The 16,057-nt window shown below is 42.8% G+C and overlaps 1 protein-coding gene across 1 annotated transcript in view; it reads left to right on the top strand.

Moving 5' to 3' along the window:
• Svep1 (sushi, von Willebrand factor type A, EGF and pentraxin domain containing 1) overlaps nt 1-16,057 on the top strand; it is a 182,408-nt gene that overhangs the window by 123,261 nt on the left and 43,090 nt on the right. Inside the window, exons 27-36 of the mRNA XM_031377490.1 lie at nt 1,835-2,010; nt 4,654-4,778; nt 5,945-6,068; nt 7,184-7,354; nt 8,506-8,679; nt 9,100-9,219; nt 11,606-11,782; nt 11,998-12,082; nt 13,396-13,587; nt 14,769-14,936. Of these exons, the coding sequence (XP_031233350.1) occupies nt 1,835-2,010; nt 4,654-4,778; nt 5,945-6,068; nt 7,184-7,354; nt 8,506-8,679; nt 9,100-9,219; nt 11,606-11,782; nt 11,998-12,082; nt 13,396-13,587; nt 14,769-14,936 (1,512 nt within the window). The remainder of the gene's footprint in view (nt 1-1,834; nt 2,011-4,653; nt 4,779-5,944; nt 6,069-7,183; nt 7,355-8,505; nt 8,680-9,099; nt 9,220-11,605; nt 11,783-11,997; nt 12,083-13,395; nt 13,588-14,768; nt 14,937-16,057) is intronic.

The raw sequence follows: 16,057 nt of genomic DNA, 5'->3' as shown, positions 1-16,057 counted from the left end.
GAGAGGGTGGGGTGACAAGCATGGGGAGGGGGGAGCCAACAGGGGTTTGTTCTTGTTGTTTTTGTTTGCTTGCTTGCTTGTTTGCTTGTTTGTCTCAGGGAGGGGAAACTGTGAAAAGAAAAATCATATGACATGTAAATAAAGAAAATATCTAATAAAAAAAATGCCCTGAGGAAATACTGCCCCCTCTACAGATAGCAAAACAAAATTTCAGAAAGACTAAATAATGTGCCCCCTATGAGTCAAATCAGGTTTAACTCTGAAGAGCCTGATTCCCTTTCTTTATACAGCAGAACATCCAAAGATTAAAGGCCATCAGCAACACTTGTCTTTGGGAGACAGGTGTATTGAGAACCAGAACAGTCTCAGAGTACCAGGGGCATTCTTAGTTCCCTCAAGAGATATTAAATCTAACTTCAGGATCCTTCCCTCTGCACTGTCTAAAAACTCATTTCATTTGTACCTAGAGTTTTGCTGAAAAGCCATCGGCTTGGACAGGCCCTCACACTGGTCACCTGTTCATATTAGTTATTGCTGAGCTGTCTTGGCCTCTGGGGTCCTTTGAAAACCCCAACTCTTTTCTACATTGGCATTCCTTGGTGAGGCTGCAAGTCCACCCCTGGCTAGGCTGTATAGTGTTGCATGGGGCCCTTTCTTCTCAGGTATAGCATTGGCCTAATGAGCAGGTAGCAGGTCCCAGAGACCTATTGGGATCTTTCTTCTTCTCAAGCTGGATCAGTTTCACTATTTTGGTAAAAAATCTCATCAAACACAATTCTTCTTAGTCAACTCAAACTTTAGGGGGCAGAAACTTAAGGCATTTGCAAAGACTTGAGGTAAATTGTACAGAAAGGGATAAACTCCTGCCTGCTTGACTAAAGAGAGGAAAGTGGGAAACATCTAGAAAGAAAACAGCTGGTGCTGCAGGAATGTTCCTCTCGTGGATATTGTTGCTAAAGTCTGAGAAGGCTTGTATTTGCCTCCTCCTCCTCCATTCTCCATGGTCATTTCTTTGTCTCCGTTTGCCTTTGGACACTTTGCACTTTAAACTGCTCACTGTCTTTACATCACTTCTATGAGTGGTTTCTGGAAACTTCTTGTGGTTCTTTTTGGGATGTTTTTGGATTACCATATGACCAGTCTGGCAACTGTGTTACTCTGTTCGGGCTAATATAACAAGTCCAAGATCAAAGCAGTAGCAGAACCAGGCTCTAGGAAGTGTGCCTTCCTGGTCCATCAGATTTTTCTGTGTCCTCAAAGACTGAGCAGCAAGGGGTTCCTGCTGACCTCTTTTGTAATTACAATAATCCTTCCTTTTCAGAGTTCCCTGTCCTCTCAACCTAGTCACCCTCAATAGCTTCTCCTCTTATACTGTCAGATTGCTAGGACTTTGAGCACACAAATTTTAAGGGAACACAAATGTCCAGTCAGTAGTATAAGCCCTGAAGCAGACTTAGCTCCTATGGACATCTGAAGTCTGTTTCTGGTCTTAGAAAATACATAGTATAAAGGAAGGGAAGGGTATCAGTTAGACATTTTAACAACTCTCACTTGTTCTTGATATTTCAAAGGATGGTAGATTGTCTCAATTATCTTGGCTTGTCCCAAGATTTTTCCTTGCTCATCAATGTTTACACTGACCTAGAATTTAGTGTAATTAGTAACATAGATGTGCTTCTAAAATATTATCAGATAGATGGGAAAATGACTAATAGACTACATGAGTATTTCATACACACACACACACAAACCCACAAACATGATAAAGAATGAATCATATATTGTGATATATTGTGACCATTGACTGTATTCCCTGGAATATTTCTCTCCACAGCTGGGTTCTTTATGTGAATGGAAAGGAAAAGATCACCAACTGCCCCTCTGTAAATGATGGCATTTGGCATCATATTGCAATCACGTGGACAAGTACTGGTGGAGCCTGGAGGGTCTATATAGACGGGGAATTATCTGATGGTGGTACCGGCCTCTCCATTGGCAAAGCCATACCTGGTATGTTTTGCAAAATGAGTTCATGTGTATGAGACTCTGGAGGTGGTCATGCTTACACAGACATGGCGTTGGCCAAGCTGGTTGTCACGCTTCCAGACAGAGACCCACAAGGATGTCTTTCCCTTACATTCATCAGTCATCTAGACTGTAAGATATCAAATGCTTTTCCCTGAATGAGCCGCATGACTAAAAGAGAAGCCTTTGTGGATCTTGGTTTGACCAAGAAGCAGGCTGGGCTAGGAGCATTGCTAAGCTGTGTTCTAAGCAAGTCATTAGCTACTGGCATCCTGTGTTTGCTTGCTTGCTTACTTACTTATTTACTTGCTACCTTTTAAGAGGCTTTCAGTTTTGTTTTGGGACAAAATATATCAGCTGAGCCATTGGGTATGTTTTCTAGCTTTTATGTCCTTTGTCAAATAGAAAATCTTTTCTCTAAAGTCACTATAAATATTGAGGGAGGTTTAGTAATGGAAGAGCTATGTGGATGTCATTATTCTTCACTTTCCTCGTGTTTCCAATACACAAGAATAGTGTCTAGGTAAAATAAAATTCAACAAGAATATCTTAAAATATTAACAATGAACTAATATCTTCTAGAAGCAAGTTATATTGAACCAAGGTAGGTCAATATAATTCTATAACAGAAGTTAATTCCTCATGAAAATATGATGAGATTACCTTTACACCAAGTCTTATAGGGCAGGTTAACAATTGAGCTTTTCATGCTAAGTCAATGGAATGTCACTGATGGCCTTAGAATAGTGATCCCAAGCATGGTCAGAATGGAGCAATAGAGTGTGTGTAGGGAAAAAAACCTAAATAACAAAAATGTTTCTAACTAGAGAAGACAAAGGGTCCCCAGCAAAGGAAGAAAATTAATATCAGGAGAATCAGGAGACCTTGGGTCATCTCTACATAGAGGGAAAGGTGTGTTTCAAGTGACAAACAGGAGACAACCATTGTTCCTTCAGCAATACTGATGTGACAGAGAGATGACTCATACACACACACCTGTGACATGAATCCCCATATGTTGTTAAGGACCAGCTCAGTCAGGAGGGCAGCCGGGTACTGAGCAGACACAACAGCCTCAATAGGCAGCTAGCTATAGAAACAGGGACAAGAGGCGTTGTTGTGAGGGGGGGGGAAAAAGAAAAGTCTCCGGGTTTCGTGAACCCAGGCAGCGAAGACAATGTGTATAGATATGAATTAGGGAGATTAACCTAGAAGAACCAGAAACAATAGAGAAGTTGTTTGTGGTGATATTATCTGGAGCCTGATATAGAAACTGCTTTTGAAAACCATGTGGTTGAACACAGCTTAGGGGTGATAGTTTGCCTATCATATGAGAGGCCCTACGTTTAATTCCCGGTACTGATCTTTTAATTGTGTGATTATTTTTACAAGATCAGGACAATATTTGGCAAGGCTTTGGTGAAACCACTCTCAATACATTTAAAATATCTTGTTCTGAGCCAGTGCCTGGTGGGAAATCTCTGTAACAGTAGCTCTTGGGAAGCAGGGACAGGAGGATCAAAAGTTCAAGGCCACCTTTGGCTACGTAATAAGTTTGAAACCAGCATGGGATGTGTGAGACACTATCTCAAAGTAAACAAAATTAAACTTAAAAAAAAATCTCATTCTAAAAATATATGCCTCCTTGTGAAATATATTTGAACAGAAAGCCACCACAGAACCCACAGCTTCCCTTAGTGCCATTGATGTCTGATGACCTTTTTTGGGCAGGAGGAAGGAGAGATACACCCAGGATTGGACTGCTCTGCTTATGTCCAAGTCTTCAGACTCACAACTGTGCTCTTTACTTTCTCTCGCTGCCTGTCCTACTTACATAAGAGTGCACACAGATGTGGTGGGAGTGGCCCAGTATAAACTCGAGCACACAGACTGCTGCAGAGACCCAAGGCGCTGTAGAGAGTCACTGGTCAGCTTAGTCCCACACACCACATAGTATTCCTTCTAGCATCTTACTTCTTTACCTGGAAACTTTGTGTCTTTTATCTGCATAAAACTAACTCTTAGTCAAGCATGTCTTCATAATTCCTCCGTCCACCCCCACCACCACCCTCCCTCTCTCTCTCTCCTGTGGGTGCTCTTTTGTATACTTCTATTCTTGTACATACTCTCCTATACTGGAATGCATTTTACATGCATGCCTTCTCTTAGAATCACAACCGCACCACATGCAGCAAAGCCCTCTGCTCTGGTGGGACAGTTTCCTCCCTGGTAGAGTAGGCAGCACATCCTGAGGAGCTGCGTAAATGCCTGCTGCACTCAACAAGCCTGCCTTGAAGGCTGCAGCAGAGTTGGCTAGCCAAGAGAGAAGAGAAAGGCATCCATGATGGGAGAAACCATCAGACGAGAGGGAGGGAGCCATGGGGGCTTTCCACTGGAGCCTGTGGGCTCACCTTCCATCTATCTGCCTTTGACTGTCCAAATAAATTTAATTTCACTCTGTTCTTGTTGCTAAGCCATGCAATAGAGTTACCTAGTTCAGCTTTCTGTGGCACTTCCATACATTTGTATTAGCTGCATTTATATTAAATTAGCATTTGAAGGATAACAATCCATTGGGGTAGATTTTCCACCTCTTTGTTCTCATTCCTCCCTTCTCTTTCTCTCTAGGTGGTGGTGCATTAGTTCTTGGACAAGAGCAAGACAAAAAAGGAGAGGGATTCAACCCGGCTGAGTCTTTTGTGGGCTCCATAAGCCAGCTCAACCTCTGGGACTATGTCCTGTCTCCACAGCAGGTCAATTCCATTTTCAGTGTATGACAGTAATGAGAAGCAAAGGTACAAACCTAGTAAAACCATGGGCAGTCTAATGCTTGTAAACTCCTAATTAGGATTTATCACCAGTATTGGATGGCGGTCTGTTAGTCGGGCATTATCCATGGTGACTTCTACTGATGACCCCTCTAGTTTCTTGGTGATATTCTAACATAAATGAGAATGAGTGTTTTATAAAAAAAATATTATAATGTCTGAGTTTAAAAAATCATAGAGAGTCATACTTCAAATTTTTCTGACTAGACTCAAAATCAGTGTAAGAACATCCACAGACGTAAGCAGATAGACTTGTATAATCAAGCCAGGCTCAAGTCCGGCAGCCTGAGAGCCAATCCCAGTTTAAGCACAGGCTTCTTGGGATGTTTTAATCATGTAGCTCCATCTCTTTAAACTTCATTTTTCTTAATTATAAAGGAGAGAGGAAGATATCTATAGAACAGAGTCTGCCAGGAGTCACAAAAGGTCACCTACACATTTGTGGGATTGCTTGCCCCATGGCGATGGCTTGATAAATATTCACTCTCAGAATCATACTGATAGACATGGCTGGAGAGACGGCTCAGCGGTTTAGAACACTTGCCGCTCTTGCAAAGAACCCAAGTTCAGTTCCCAGAATCCATATTAGGTAGCTCACAACTGCCTATAACTTCAGCTCCAGAGGATATGATGTACTGTTCTGGGTACTTCGAGCACCTTCACATAGGTCTCTCTCTCTCTCTCTCTCTCTCTCTCTCTCTCTCTCTCTCTCTCTCTCTCTCTCTCTCTCTCTCTCACACACACACACACACACACACACACACATACACACACACACACAAAACTTATGTAATATCTTTGGGGGGATATGCTATAATAAACCTTAACATCCAGACAAGAAACTCTTTACAAAGAATTTTAAAATTTCAGGCAACTGTGACTCTTTTAAGTGGGAGCAATATTAGGGAGACTTAAATAATGGAGGTTGGAAAAAGGGAGAAATCTCCCCATTGCCTTTGAGACAGCACTATATAAAAATATGCTTCTCTTCATGTCTGCCACAACAGTCTGTGGCTGACCCAGCAAAGCTAAGTGTGATGTGTATACTCCATCTTAGCAGGTTTGTCTAAAAGCATGCTTTGAACTCACAGGTGAAGTCGCTGGCCAGCTCCTGCCCAGAGGAACTCGGTCGGGGAACCGTGTTAGCCTGGCCTGATTTCTTGTCCGGAATCACGGGCAAGGTGAAGGTTGATTCCAGCAGCATATTCTGCTCTGGTGAGAATTTCTCTCTTACACCTTTGCCAGATCTTGGTTCTTCTGGAAGGTATTGTCAAAAAATGCATGATTCAGAATTCTCTCGTGGTCTGACAATGGCACATGTCCATCTTCCCCTTAAGTAGGATTCACACCGACCTCATGGCCAACAAAGGGTATTTTCAATATTGAAATGCTTTCGGTGCAATGGGTACCAAATAGTTGGGTAGGATATTTGGATAAAGATAAATTTAAATTTAAAAAAAGATGGGTGAGAGGCTCTGAGTTTGTGCTCTCTTCAGTTTTTTCTATATTTTAAATTTTTATTTTTATATGTATGTCTTGCCTGCATGTATGTCTGTGCACCGCATCAGTACCTGGTGCCCATGAAGGGCAGATGGAGGCACTGGATCCCTGGGAACTGGAGTAAGGATGGTTGTGATCTTCAACGTGGGTCATGGGAACTGAACCTGGGTTCTCTGCAAGATAACAAAACAACCAGGTCTCCTCTTCAGTCCCTGTTTTGCTTCTTTTTGAGATGAAGTTAATTTCTTGGAACAGATAAAAACCAATGACTCTTCCCACCCACACACTGAATGTTCACTCTGGATAATAGAAACTGGATAATGGAAATAAAATTTCCTGAAGTCAGGAATATATTTAAATGAAGTTTTAAGGTATTAATTTTAGATAAGTTACAAGAATGGTACCCTACTACCTCCAAATGCCTTTCATTCCTTTTAAAATACCCACAGGGAAGTGGTGGCGCATGACTTTAGTCCTAGTACTTGGGAGGCAGAGGCAGGTGGATCTCTGAGTTTAAGGCCAGCCTGGTCTGCAGAATGAGTCCAAGACAGCCAGGGCTACTGGAAGAAACCCTGTCTTGAAAAAAAAAAAAAAAAAGTCCTTTCTAAAATACCAAAAAGATGTCTTTTGAAAACAGAAAAATTGGTTGATGACTCAGATAAGATTTTTCCCTCTTATCATTTTGTTTGTCAACGACTGGGGTACATGGTAACTTGTTTTAACTCAATAAAGCCAGTTCCCAGCTGGTACAAAGGAGTTTGAGCCCCTTGACTCTGGGACCCTGCTGCTGTGTGGCTGACCTGCACTGCGCCTGTGCTCTTGGTCCTCAGATTGCCCATCTTTAGAAGGATCCGTGCCTCACCTGAGACCTGCATCAGGAGATCGAAAGCCAGGCTCCAAAGTCAGTCTGTTCTGTGATCCAGGCTTCCAGATGGTTGGGAATCCTGTGCAGTATTGTCTGAACCAAGGGCAGTGGACGCAACCACTCCCTCACTGTGAACGTGAGCAGCCTTTGTTCAACCCACTTGGTGTCTCTGGAAAGCTATGGGACCCATATGAGGACTTGGGGAATGCTAGACAGATGCTCATCTGCCACAAACACAGCAGATGCCAGTCTGTGCCCCCAGCCCTAAGAGACTGAGCCAGGCACCATGCGGGAGGTGGGTAATGAGGAAGCAAATGACTCCTGACAAATGCATCTGAGGTGCTGGCAAGGAACTTAAGACAAGCGAAATAAGGACCCTGTAGGGTGGAGAGCCACCCTGAGGTGCACCATTGCTGGATGAGGAAAGAGGGACAGGTGCCTTGAGTTGGATGTCCCCACTCATTCACTAGCTGAACAAGATTGTTGCACATTGATGCATGTTCTAAAGATGTTGGCATTCAAGCCGGGCAGTGGTGGCACACGCCTTTAATCTCAACACTTGGGAGGCAGAGGCAGGCAGATTTCTGAGTTTGAAGCCAGCCTGGTCTACAGAGTGAGTTCCAGGACAGCTAGAACTATACAGATAAACCCTGTCTCGAAAAAAAAGACCAAAAAAAAAAAAAAAAAAAAAAAAGATGCTGGCCCTGTTCTCGGGTTTACATTCTGGAGGAAGCATATAAATTATGCTTATTTGTAATGATGATGATGATGATGATGATGATGATGATGATTATGATGAAGGCCAACAAGTCCCTAAGCAAACAGCAGGGGGCAGGGCATGAAGCAAGGAGATTTATAGAGGCAAGACTACTGCCATAAATAGGCAATAGCAGCTATCACCCAACACAGTATCCATTTATCTTCTTGTCTGGACAGGAAGCACCACAAAGCAATAGAGTCCCATCTATTCAGTTCACTGCTGTAAGCCCAGCTCCTAGAACAGTGCTTAATGGGTAGTAAGAGTGCCATAGATGTTTTTGGATGGAGGAATGAATGAATGAATGAATGAATGAATGAATGACATGTTTCTGTGAACCAGACCATGTGCCACATGTGTGAGCATATGTGTGGCAAGCAGCGTTGAGCACTCTGATTACTAATGTTTGCGTACAGTAGGAAAAGGGCAGCTACCTAAGGAAGCTACCAGGGAGCTAGGTCCGTGCAAGCAAGATGCTCTTTGGAGTACTCTGCTCCAACTGCAGTTGTGTTCTTGCTGCACTGTTCCAGGCATTCGCTGTGGGCTGCCTCCCACCTTGGAAAATGGCTTCTATTCAGCCGAGGACTTCCATGCTGGCAGCACGGTGACCTATCAGTGCACCAATGGCTACTACCTGTTGGGTGATTCCCGAATGTTCTGTACAGACAACGGGAGCTGGAACGGTATTTCACCATCCTGCCTCGGTAAGATAAACATTGGCATCTGCTGTGTGAAGTCACGTTCATGTTCTGTGGGAAACATTTACCACAAATTTTAAGGCTCTCTCGACATCACTTTGCTAAGTCCACCTCTCCTCAGTAAGCCCTGGGCGGATGGTAAAGCAGATATCTCTTCCCAGGGGAGCTAAGGTGCTCCTCAATTTTAGTCAAGTTCAATATTAAAATGGTAGCTCCATCCTGTTTTTCTACCTATTAATTAAGGAAGTCATGGATTTTACAGCTCATCTGCAGAATAATCACAATGATTGCACTTAAACTTCATAAAATATACATATAGTTCTATGCGTTAAGTGATATATGTAGCAACCTAAAAGCAAAACAAACATTGGACACATAAGAAAAATGAATTATCTGGACTATGTGTGTGAGCTGTCTCCATTTCAGATGTTGATGAGTGCGCAGTCGGCTCGGACTGTAGTGAGCACGCCTCCTGCCTGAACACCAATGGATCCTACATATGCTCCTGTAATTCACCATACACGGGAGATGGGAAAAACTGTGCAGGTACTAAAATTCTTATCTCAGTTGCTTAATCCAAGCATGTATTTTAAGGGCACGTTATTTTAAAAGTAAGACAGGAGTGTGATGTTCAAAGAGCAAATGGATGGATGAGGAAAGTAACATTCTTATGAAGGACACATAATGACGGTTAATTAGCATTGAACGTCCCCTGGTTTCCCACTTTCTGGAGCACAAAGTTGAGTCAATTATAGTGTCAGATGCTTAAGGAAGTTGCAAGGATAACAGTAGATTTAGAAATACCATTTAGCCTTGAGCAAAGCAAGCAAGACACTTTTCAAGGCTTTCCCATCAACCTCTTTCCTCTGCCTTAGTCACACACAATGATATCTTTGAAGGAAACTGACATCTTGCCTCTCACCACATCACCCTCCTCTGGGTAGCTTTGATAATACTGGCTGACCTTCAACTCACTAATGTCTTCCTAAATCTGTTATGAGTGTAACTGCCAGAACACCGTGAGAAAGAAAGTAAAGAGGACTTTTTTTAAAGGGAGGGATGTCAAAACACTGGGCTGTGGAGTCCCCAAAGTATAGCAATACCATTTGAAACAGACAGATGATGTGGGGATTCTGTTTCTGGGGTAGGAGGGAAGAGAGAGAGGAGAGAAACACTGACAATATCAAGAAATAGGAAACAGTAGCAGCCAGGAGAGCAGAGTGTGGAAGAGTTACACAATAGAAACAGAAACAAACTGCGTTATCCACAAAGATCTCCTGGGTTACAAAGAATGCTGGATGTATCCATCTGTATCCTATTACTCTCCAGCGGACAAGACGGAAGTGCTGTCTCTACACTATGTGAGGGCCAGATACAAAGTTTCCCAGAACAATATCATATTTAGATGCATTTCCTCTCTTTAAAAAGATGAGTTTTAAATGGGATAAAACATCTCCCCACTCAAAGAGAGGGAAAATAATCCTGAAAATGCAGACTGTGGCCCCCGAGAGTGAGTCAACACAGGAACAGGAAACAGTTTCAAGAGGTGGCTGTGCCTGATAGGAAACAAATACTTAGTTATTATAACCTCATGTCTCAAAAGAACCTGAGAATATAACTTTAATTTCTGTTTTATAGTTCACTTCACACATTTACTATAAGTAACTTTTCCTTATGTTTAACATCAGATAATATCTGCTATGGGAAATAATAAGCATTTGGATATCATTTTTCTGCTCTCTTACAGCTATCCTTCCAAAATCCAATCCTATAATCACATTTATTTTTTGTTCCTTTAAAGTCCTTAAAGGGGCCGAGGGTACAGTTAAACATAGAGCAAGCGATGGGCTGCTCTGTGCTAGGTATCTAGTAGTTTTAAGTAAATAATTAAACAAAATACTTGATATTCATAGCCCAGATGATCTTGAAAGAGATTAAATCAACACAGCCTTTCCCTGCCCCCCTGTTTTCTGTTATTTGTGAGAAAGAGGTCAGAGGACAATTTGCAAGAGTCTTTCCTTCTACTGTGTGGGTCACAGGGATGGAACTCAGGTCATCAGGCTTGGCAGCAATCAGGATTGTATAATCTTTACACCAGTTTGTGATCAAGTTGGTTCCTACATATAAGTGTGTCTAAGGTTGAGATGAGGTATGGAGGGGAAGTCTTCCGAGACATGTGCTCACGACATCACTACTTTGCCATTCGATAACTATCTTCATGGCCATATAAAATTTCCATATTGTTAATATTCCTCCTGATTTCAAAATAGTATTATTTAGAATCTAATGAGAAGGCTCAGCAGTTAGGTAAAAGTATGCACTGCTTTATCATAAGACCTAAGTTCAGATCCCAGCACCCACCTTGGGCAGCTCACAAATGCTTGTATTTTCAGATCCAAGGCATCTGGTGCCTTCTCCTGGCTCCCATGGGCACCTACATACAGGAACAGACAGACAGACAGACACATATACACACACACATACACACATAAGTTTGGGCTGAATAGATAAATGGCTGAATTAGAAGCACATACTGGTCTTGCAGAGGACCAGAGTTTGATTCCCAGCAGCCACACTGGGCTGCTCACAGCTACCTGTGAATACAACTCCAAAGGGATGGGACACCCCTGGTTCCCATGGGCACCAGCACTCAGATGTGCATACCAACATGTAGACATGTACACATAATTTAGAATAATAAAACTATTTAAAAACAATAAAAACTAATCCTTTTAAAAATATTAATGTATAAGTGCCTAATAAATGTATTGTCTGGCTAATGTCCAGCAAGTCCCTGGCTTTGGTGCCTCTCCCTTCAAAAGTCTTTGTCCCATCTTTAGACTTGCCTTAACTGCTGTAGACTTCTTTTGCTTTGAGATTTTGTGTCGTTGTGGGAGTGTCACTTATTATTCCACAAAAACTTTCCTTTAAGAACCTGTAAAATGTAAGGCTCCAGAAAATCCAGAAAATGGCCACTCTTCAGGCGAGATTTATACCGTGGGTGCAGAAGTCACATTTTCCTGTGAAGAAGGACACCAGCTGGTGGGAGTGAGCAAAATCACGTGTTTGGAGTCTGGCGAGTGGGATCACCTCAGACCATCCTGTGAAGGTACACTGAGAAAATGGGCATGATCACTGTACTGGGCAGTTCTAGAAAGATAAAATTGTTGGTGTAGTAAGCTCCAGGTCATGTCAGTCTTTGTTCTGAAAGCCAGGAATAGGGCTCAAGTTTAAACATGACAAGGGATAAAATCTGGAAGCCATAAGATTTCAGAGGGCTTTGCACAGTTTCAGAAAACCATACTCTTTGTTCCCTTCCTCCAGCCATTTCCTGTGGTGCCCCACCTGTTCCTGAAAATGGTGGTGTTGATGGGTCAGCGTTCACATATGGCAGTAAGGTGGTGTACAGGTGAGTGTCTTACTTTAAAGGTGTAGTGCAGTAGTTAATGGCATGCCAGCAGTAGTAGAATACCAAGGAAAGGGGAAACTTCCAGAAGGGGTCTTTTATAATTTTTTTCTTTAAATTTATGTGTCTGAGTGTCTAAGTGATTATATGCCCATGTGTGCAGTTGCGCGTGGAGGCCAGAAGAGGGCATCTGATCTCCTGGAGCTATAGTTACAGGGGGTTATGTATATGCTCATGTATATGCTGAGACCCAAACTCTGGTCTTCTGTAAGAGCAGTGTGCTCTCTTAACAGAGCTATTTCTCCAGCCTCCCTAAAGGGTTTTTATTATCATTATCATTATTTTATTCTTATTATAGAAATAGTTGGATTCAGTATAGTGTAAAGAAGTCAATTCTGATAACCTCCTTGTAGTCATATCCTTAAATCTCCTGACCAATAGCCTGCTGTTGCCACTGGCATGCCCCGAGGCACCATGATGCAAGGCCCTCCGAATTAATGGATAACCTTGGTTAGTAACCATCTGTGAGTCCAAGCCTTATAGCCTAGGGACTTTAGCCCATATCATCTCAAACCCAGAATTTTCTACATTCAGGTCATTTATCCATGGCACACATTGGAGACACGCCAAATTCTCACATCTGCCCTTTGAGTATTACTTTAGGTTACTGTGGGAAGATGTACAATATTCAACCATGTAGAAAAATGTAATTTTGAAGCATTATTCCAATGTAAAAACAGTTCCCAAAATACCTAAATTCCTTATAGTTTTTTAAGGGTTTGGTACACATAATATAATTCAAAATAGGGACGAGAAGATGGAGGACCTGAGTTTGAATCCCCAGTTGAAGTGCATATTCTAAGTGTGCAGTGGTCCATGGAGGCCAGAAGAGGGCATCAGATCTCCTGGAGGTATAGTTATAAGAGATTATGAACTGCTGATGTAGATGCTGAGAACCAAGCTCTGGTCCTCAGATTCAGGTGGAGCTGGGTGACACGGCATGCATCTCTAATCCTCATGGCCCTACAGGGAGATGGGGGCTAGCAGGACAAAGACAGGAGACTCCCCTAACATCTGATCACTAAAGGCAGCAACAAACAACAAAGAAAAGCTGCCTCAAACAAGATGGAAGGCCAAGGACCAACACCTGAGGTTATCCTTTAGCCTCCCCATGTGCAACACAGCATGTGCCTATGCACATGCTGCACTCATACTTATGAACCAATGCTCATACACACAACATCATACACTCATACAAATTAAAATGTGCAGCATAAAGCTATCCGTATTCAGTCATTTGCCTCTGTCTTTTCCAGGTGTGATAAAGGATATACTTTGGCTGGGGATGAAGAGTCAGCATGCCTCGCTAGTGGTTCATGGAGTCATTCCTCTCCTGTGTGTGAGCTGGTGAAGTGTTCCCAGCCTGAGAACATAAATAACGGGAAATACATCTTAAGCGGGCTCACATACCTTTCTATTGTATCATACTCCTGTGAGAACGGATACAGGTAAAGGGGGTAGGTGGGTACCTCCCCTGCTTCCTACAGTCTCCCCTCTATGCCTAAGCTTGAGTGAATGTGCTAGCTGACTTTCAAACCAAGTCTATAAAAGTAGGTATGTCCTAAAATGTGTGTGCTTCTTGGAGCCTGGCTTACAGCGAATGTCAGGGAGGCTGTCCATCTGTGACTCCAGAAGTTCTTACAGTTCAACCGCTGGAGTGTTCAGACTCTAAAGAGGAAAGCCAGGTTGGTTTGGGAAGCACAGCATCATACCTGAGGAAATGCCTTGCGATGGATCTTTTTTGTATACAGTTTATCAGGATGATATTTATTAGTACATGACATAGCACAAGAAAGCATGGGAGGTTCTTCATTCTGTAAGAAGTTCACTTGTGTGTATGTGTGCACATGCGTGTGCATATGTGCATGTGTGTGTATGCATGTGTGTCAGACTGTGCCCAGAAAGGTATTCACCGGGTTCTAAAGTAAAACAGATCAAGTGGGTAGGAGTAAAGAATCAAGGGCCGATGGGATGGCTCAGAGAATAAAGGTGCTTATGTCTAAGCCTAATGGGGGGAAAGAACTGACTCCTTCAAATTATCTTCTGACCTACACACATCCCCAGCAGCAGCAGCAACAACAACACAATAATGTTTTTAAAAAACTAATCAAGACTGCCAGAATCATGCTAGAAACAGGTGGGTAAGCCATGCCATGGGTATAGGGTTTGCAAAGTCAAAAGATAACCAGAGGTCAGAGTCATGAGCAACACAGCCCAAATACCAGGTCCTGGAAGGACAATGCCTTTGACCTTGGTGACGCTGATGGCCTGTCTGTTCAGGTGTCCAACTTCCAGTTGAATAATAATTAAACTATTAACCCTTCTCATCCCAGTAACCTTCCAGTCAGAAGCTTTGGAGTTCCCCCTTTACCAATTACACATTACCAACACATTAGACTTGAACTTTGTACCAAGTGATTCTTAAGTTTCTTTACCCATTTATTATTTTAAATGGTCTGGTTGGTGTAAATTTCTTTTGCTTTCATACAAAGCAATACAATGTGCAGAACTGCTATTTGTGCACTAAAACTCAACATTCAGCCTGCATTGTCTTCCAAGTCCTATTTCTCCATGGAGTAAAGAGTCACCCAGTGAGAGGAATGACCTGAACCCTCTCTCCTATCTGTAGCTTACAGGGCCCATCCCTTCTTGAATGCACAGCTTCGGGCAGCTGGGACAGAGTGCCGCCTAGCTGTCAGCTCGTCTCCTGCGGAGAGCCTCCAGTCGTCAAAGATGCAGTCATCACTGGGGGCAACTTCACTTTTGGGAACACAGTCGCTTACACATGCAAAGAGGGGTAAGTAAAGCCTGAAAGGAGGGGAGCATGGAGCATCAAGTACAGAAAATCAAACTCCCCGACGGTGAAGACAGAGAGCTTCTTGCTCTTATTTCCTAAGAGCAGAGAGGAGGTATGCTTCCCAGTGGAAACAGTATCTCCCTGGAATGTACTAATTAAGATTCAGATAGTAGACAAAGGGCAGTGGAATACAAAGTATCTTTATACTTTAACCAAGAATACGGAAAAGCCATTGAAGCAGGTGTGCCTCTGTATATCACCCACAAAAGTCACAATATAAGAATGGTAAGTCAGCAGGGGAATAAAAAAACTGGGGTTCAAGTTTCTCATTTTGATAATCTTACCTTGAAAGTTGATATTTGGCAAAGCAGAAAACGCATTGCAAAGGACTTTAGCTTGTGGCCTCATTTGATGGTCAAGAAAGTCCTGTGAGGCAAACCCACGGGTTGATACATACCTGTGATGGCCTGTTTAGGATCTCAGGCCGCCAAGGCATTGAGTATGGCCAGACTCACCCTCCATTGTGGGCACTGTGTTTCTTCTCTGTCTACACTTTCTTGTTAATATTTTCATCATCCTTGGCGTTTGCACACTCGAGTGCTCCCTGGATGTCTGCCTCAGTTGCATGCCCTTAGAGAAGCAGCGTGTCCTCTCTGTGTCTCAAATGTCCTCCTGTGGCAGTGGTTCTCAACTGCCCTAATGCTGAGACCCTTTAATACAGTTCCTGATATCATGGTGATCCTGAACCATAAAATTATTTATGCTGCTACTTCATAACTGTAATTTTGCTACTGTTGTGAATCACAATGTAAATATCTATATTTTCCAGTTGTCTCAGATGACCCCTGTGAAAGGGTTGTTGGACAACCTCCACCCCACAGGAGTTGTGACCCAGAGGTTGAGAACCACTTTCCCAGGTCAAGCTAGTTCACTAGAGGCTGATATTTGTGAGAGAACAAAGACTATAATGAATGGCTTAGCCAAGGGCAGCAAGCATCAATAAAGCCAACAGTGAAGCTGTTAACTGGCTCTGGAGTGAGGGCATGCAGGAACTGAGCTGTCAGAGAGGATGTGTTTCGTGTCACCAGTCCAGGCTCTGTCACCAGCATCACGTGGTGACA

Source organism: Mastomys coucha, unplaced genomic scaffold, assembly GCF_008632895.1.
Source record: "Mastomys coucha isolate ucsf_1 unplaced genomic scaffold, UCSF_Mcou_1 pScaffold18, whole genome shotgun sequence".
Lineage (NCBI taxonomy): Eukaryota > Metazoa > Chordata > Mammalia > Rodentia > Muridae > Mastomys > Mastomys coucha.
The sequence above is the reverse complement of the archived record's forward strand: the minus strand, read 5'-3'. Positions and strand labels throughout refer to the sequence as shown.